The sequence below is a fragment of the Oryctolagus cuniculus genome, chromosome 17 (assembly GCF_964237555.1).
Source record: "Oryctolagus cuniculus chromosome 17, mOryCun1.1, whole genome shotgun sequence".
In the NCBI taxonomy this organism is placed as follows: domain Eukaryota; kingdom Metazoa; phylum Chordata; class Mammalia; order Lagomorpha; family Leporidae; genus Oryctolagus; species Oryctolagus cuniculus.
In genome coordinates, this window is record NC_091448.1 from 48,149,359 (window position 1) to 48,155,526 (window position 6,168).

Sequence of the window (6,168 nt, forward strand, 5' to 3'; positions counted from 1 at the left end):
AGCTCATTAAAAACTGTGTCTGGCTCAATCTGGTCTTAAAATAAGCCTTTTCTTTTTCTTTCAGATTTCCACAAGACGGCACCCTATGTGGTTACTGGCAGTGTAGATCAAACAGTAAAGGTCTGGGAGTGCCGTTGATTGAGTCTCATGGCCCCCTCCCTTGTCCTCTGGATGCACTCTGATGATACCATGGTTACCCCATTGAGCTCTGTTTAAATAAATATTGTCCTTTCATGTAAATTATTCTGGATGTAGATTGAGCTTATTAAATGTTACACACAAAGTATTCATGCATGGTGAATCCAAATTGTATACTGTAAATTTACATATGTCGTCTAGAAGTACCATAGGGTTTAAAAACCTGGGCTGGCATTGGTCACACCAGGCCTAAGGAGGCAGAAGTTGAATAAATTGAACTAGGGCACTATAACTGAATAGTTGACAGTGTCATTTTATGTTGGATTATTAATTCTTGTTTTTCTTTCTGCTATCTGTTGGTGCCTGACTTGATGGCCTCATTTGGGGAAAAGTGGTGGTTATTAAGGCTTTTTCTGAAATGTGTATCTATGTAACATCACTTAAGTGTGCTTAATAAATCTTTAAGGATGTTAGATAATAAGGCTACAATTCAAAATCTTTTGAACCATCTATGTAATTAATGAGGATTACATATTGGAATTTTTGTCATGACACATTTGCCAAATCAATAGGATACATTTGTTTTGGCAGCCTATCAAGCAAAGGCTTGTGGTATATTTATATAAGAAAATGATTGTAAATCGAGAAAAATCTCAGCAGCTAATGGCAAATCATTTATTTCATTTTGGTCTTAATGCTTTGTAAACAGGTTTTAAAACACTGTCATACTCCTGAACTATTTTCCATACTAGACATACTTCTAGTTGTAATCTCCATACTATTAGACTGTATAGTGATGTGATTTCCAAGTAGAATTTAATCTTCCCATTGAGTGTCATGGTACAAATCACTATTTGTTTTTGATGTTTTTAGGGATGTGCAATGTGCATTACATGATGACAGAAATATGGAAAAGGTTGTGTTTGTCCCTTTTAGAGGTGGGAGAGAGACAGCCGTTTGCTTTTCAACATGAATCTGCTATCAACTTGAACTATGTTTCACTTAAAAGTTAGAAATATGACAGGGTTTTGATGGAACGTGCATAAAAATGTACTGTGTTTTCACCTTTTGTTTATATGTAAATGTTTATTAAGTATATAGGCATATCTGTAAGAGGATAAGTCTATATATGTGTATCACACACATTCAAACTTCCATGTCCTTAGGTCATGGGTTTTTGAAGAAGTGCTGAAATGTAAAAGTAGAGTAAGTCTTGCTGTGGAACACCATGCTTTAGGACAAACCCCTTTTGACCTTAATGCTTCTGAAAACTAGGTCTGGCTCTGTGGGGATTCTCCCAGCTAGAGGAGAGTCACTTCCGTTACTTCCCCTCTGATGTGGCCATTCAGCATTTTACACATCCCTGATACACTGTATATTTTAATCCAAAGTTAATACAAGTAGGTTTAAAAGAATTTTTATCCAAAACTTTTGGAGCACTATTCCATTGTCAAATATTAATAAAGAATCCCACTGCTTAGCTAATAACCAGCAAGTTTTTTTTTTTTAAAGAAAGTCATTTGAGAAGTTAACAGAACAATGAAATAATGACAGTTTAACAAAGATATATTCTGAATTACATTTTATTCTATTCATTTGTGTAATAGTGGGTTTTAAAATGTCCCTTTTAGTTATTGAATGGAAATGTGGTTCCTTAAAAGACCAAGGATGAGGGTTGGCACCCTGTAGATATGCACACAGAGAACAGGCCATACGTTAATTAGAAGCAGCTTTCTGTCTAGCTTGTCTCTTTTTTGTTTGTTCTTAATTCCTGAGAGATGTCTCTGGAAAGGAAAGTGTTTTGAGAACTAATGGCTATTTTTGAGGACAAAAATTACATCTTAATTCCTTAAGTACGGTAGTTTAACTTTCTGGACACTATGGCCTCACAACCCTGCTTATGTTGAGAAGTCTTTCCTCCCTCCCTTTGCTGTTCTGACTGGATTTTTCTACAAAAACTATGGAAAATATCTTTGTTCTCGTTTGCTGCTATTTCCTGTCCTTTCTGGAGAAATATAAATACATAGAAAATGGTGCATCTTAACATTTGGTTTTACATTAATGAATGTCTTGTATTTTAATTCGTTTTTAGCATGTAGCAACATGAATTGTTTAAGGGTAAGCCACAACATCTAGAAATCACTCAGAACCATAAAGGAAAGAGGATACTGGTGTAGGACACAAAGCTGCTGTTGCTGGCTCGCTTTCCCTGCAGCACGCAGTGACTCTGACTGACGGAGGAGGAGAACCAGTCACTCTGGAAACCACGTTCTCCTTCCCCGGGAGAGCACCACAGCCTGCCGCATGGTTCTTACCAGACATCCTCCATTCCAGAAGCAGCGAACGTTGAATCTCAGGGATGGTCCACGGCCGGATCCACACGTAATGACCCTGTTGGAATAATGAAAGGGGGTGGGGGAGAGAGAGCGGTCCATCCACGATCTGCAATCAGATTGGCAAAGGTTTCCTGCACTGTTGTCTGACACTGCCCTGTCGATGCCCTTCCTTACTCTGTGTGCTCTGTGCTCTGTCTGCTGTCTGGCCCTGTGCCTTGCCTGGGATAAGGACAATGATGTGACTGGTCTGGATTGTAAGTAGAGGACTTTATTAATCCGTTTAGAGGTTCACTGCTGCTCTGTCGCTTTTTCAATCAAATTGGCCACTTACCTAAGAAATAAAAAGCTGGTAGAATTGCGTTCTCAGATAATTCCTGACTGTGTATGTGTGTGTGAAAACAGACATTCCAGTGCCAGCCTTATAGGGCGTGCCCAGAGTGCAGGCCGCGGAGGCTGTGGTGGACCCATTGCTTGCTCCTTGACCTGGCATCTGGTACTGTGGGAGCCCAAGCCTGTCCTGTTCCGTCTATGCGTGGTGTGACCAATGGCGTGCCCAGAGCACTGCTCAGCTCTCTAGCGTTACCACTTGCCCCAGGCCTTGCGGCACTCACCGTAGCTTTCGGAAGCTTTGGCTCTGGAGTCACCAAGCTGTTTCCTGTCGGTGCCCTGCTCTTCCGTTTGCCTCTTTCTGTTTCCGTGTGAACTTCCAGGTAATACCACTCATTGAGTAGTTCTCTAAGTTAACAGAAAAATACCTTAAAAATAAAGGATATTTTGTTTGTTGACAGTGGTGGTTTGATAATCCTTAAGCAACTGAGTTTAAATTGTTATAGGAAAAGGCACTTACAATGGTTACTCTTTCTGTCCAGCTGTATATAAGTCCAATGTGTTACTCTAGATGATGCAAAGACGACTCTCTGGTAGAGAAGCGACATGTACAAAATGGCAAAGGTTTTGATTTCTTTCCCAGCTGGTTGGGGGGAGGGCTACAACTCACAACTGGACTAAACTGGCCTTTCTATCTTTCCACTCTATCATGTAAGTAGCTGCTTTCTCGTCCTGCCTACCCTTCAGGCATCCCAAAACCGCACTCTGAAGAAGTTAGAAATAAAAAATCTTCAAGTTAGAAGTTGATCCTGACACTGACATGAAAGCAAGCATTGATTTCATAATGAACATTGCAGAGGTGGTAATTGGAGAAAGCAGTTCCCCAGATTGTGAGAGTTAACTGAAGATATTGACACAACTTAAATCAGTAAAGGAATGTATATAATATTACTCTTGTGTTTTACAGTAAGATTTGTTGCTCAGACTGTGTAAAACAAAATTTATTCATGTTTTCTGCATATTAAAAAATCTTATTGTACCAATTGGTAAACTATTAAATGCCTATAAAACTAGATGTGATTTTTTTTTTCCCCCTTCTTGGGCACAAATTTAAGTCTTGCTAGGAAGCAGGGCTGTGTTTACCAGTCACAGAAAGAACAAGACATGCATGGTTAGCAGGTCCTGCCTGTGCCATCTCCTTCCTGCCCCCTTGTACAGTAGGGGCCTTGCCACGTGCGTGAGCAGAGCTGACTGCATTGGGCAGCTACAGCGTTCCAGTGACTATAGCCGCAGCCAGAAATGGCCTGTGACAGCCCCCTTGTGCCCAGAGGTGTGGGAGGCCATGCCTCCTGGTTGTGTTAGTGAAAGAGCCTCATCCTGCCCAGTGGTCTGGGGTTCATGAGGATCTTTTCAAGTTGCTTTGTGTAGGTTGAAGTATTTCAAAATGAGTCGTCACACCTGTCACAGAAGCCCGTGGTTGTCTCCGCTCCACTGTGTTGGCCACATCCCAGCACCTCCTAAGACTGCTGCTCCACTGACCTCTCCAGCGTCTCAGTGCACCTGTGGAGTCTCCAGCCTTCTTTCATAAACAAAAGGACAGATGTTGAAAGACGTGGGGGTGCTTTTCTTGCCTGCCTCCTATTGGGAGTAACTTCTAAAATGGGAAGCTGGGCCCAGAGCAACTAACTTTGAAGTCTCAAGTGCAGAAAAGTTTGGCAGCTTTTCATCTCACAGGGCTGGCTCCTTGGGCCAGGGGATGGGGCCTGACTACTTTCCGTGTGGCAGCTGTGTTCTGCTTAAACTTGACTCGGGCAGATTGACAGTTCTTAACTGCTGACAGACCAGGGGTGAGCTGGGACTGGAAATGTATTTGATTTTCCCCTTACCTGTCTGCTTGCATGATTCAGCTTACTAGCTAAGTAATTAAGGACATTCTGAAAGACAGCTTCCATCCCCTGGTTCACTGCCAAATGCCAGCTGAGGCAAGGCCCAGCCTGTAGCTGGGAGCTGAAAGTCAATCCAGGTTCCTGATGTGGGTGTCAGGAACCTAATCACCTGAGCCATCGCTGCTGCTCTCCCAGGGTCTGCATTAGGGAGCTGGTCAGAAACCAGCTGAGCATTAAACCAAAGCACATGTTAATCACTAGGCCAGACACCAGCCCTAAGCAGCTTTTTAACTGCTAAATAATACAAGACAGTTTCTCATCCCATCTAGGGGCCCATCACCACACTGCAGCCCACTGCTAACCCCCACTGTGGGATGGCCAATAGGAAGGGGCTAAGGGGAGAACTGGGCATCGATGAGAATTACATTGCCCAAACTCAGAAGGGGGTTTCCTCTATGAAGTAACTTTCTGGGGTAAGTATGTCCCTGAACAAGTTCTTTTTTCCCTTCAAATCAGTGGTTTGGCACACAGGAGGTCTGGAGATCCTGGTTTCAGCATGGCCCAACCTTAGCTGCCGTGGCCATCCGGGGAGCAGACCAGCAGATGGAAGATATCTAGAACACTGCATAGCACTTTCACTTGAGGATGCTCCTCTCCCCTAGGTGTCCTGGGGGCTCAGGTGAAGAAGCATTCGGGCCACATCAGGATAGCTTGTTCTCAGCTGCAGAACAGTCAGTACTCTACTTAGCCATGAGAGCTTGGTGGGTAGGCAGTGGACCCAGATAGCAATCTTCAAAGTTCAATGACAACAGTTCTAGAAATACCTTTTAAATTTATAAAATACGCATGTGGCCCCCAGTGCATGCCAGCTGGCACACCCGGGCCTTTCCTGATGCCACTATGCGCCCTGCTTGGACAAACTGAGAAAGGCTGGGTTTCTCACCCACGGCCTCCTTTTCTCCTTTGTAAAACAGCAGACCCTTTTTCTCTGAGTTGTTAAAAGTGGCACGAATACATTTAAGGGTTCAACCAGGCAAGACTTCTTGGGTGACCAGCAGGCCTGACACTAATGCCCACATGGTGACCTGTGTTCATGGGACTGAACCGTGGGTGGCGAAGCGCGCGTGAGGCTCACACGGCTGGCCTTCCCTAAGGATCAAAAGGAAACCGTGAGGTCAGCAATGTCTCTATGCCAGCTGGCTCAGGACACACAGGAACCATCAGGCATCAAAACGAGTACACGAAGCACCAAGGGCTCCCTGCAACCACCACTACAGACTTCACACACACCCCCCCCCCCTTAGAGAGAGTCCCTGCCCCAGGAGAGCCCAGCCAACTTGAACCCTGCCCCAGGCAGCAAACCCGGCACCCAAGCTTTCTGCAGACACGCCCAATCCTCCCACCTCAAGTGAAGGGGCAGGGGCAGGGGCAGGTGCACAGGTCCCCACTGGCCTTCTCTCCTGTCCCCAGTGACAGGTGGC

The 6,168-nt window shown here is 44.3% G+C and overlaps 1 protein-coding gene across 10 annotated transcripts in view; it reads left to right on the top strand.

Moving 5' to 3' along the window:
• PAFAH1B1 (platelet activating factor acetylhydrolase 1b regulatory subunit 1) overlaps positions 1-3,874 on the top strand; it is an 86,873-nt gene extending 82,999 nt beyond the window's left edge. For all 10 annotated transcript variants that reach the window (XM_051824538.2, XM_070061214.1, XM_070061215.1 and 7 more), the window contains one exon: positions 65-3,874. In XM_051824538.2, coding sequence (XP_051680498.1) covers positions 65-138 — 74 coding nt within the window. In that variant the 3' untranslated portion in view covers positions 139-3,874. The remainder of the gene's footprint in view (positions 1-64) is intronic.
• Positions 3,875-6,168: the final 2,294 nt, after the last annotated feature.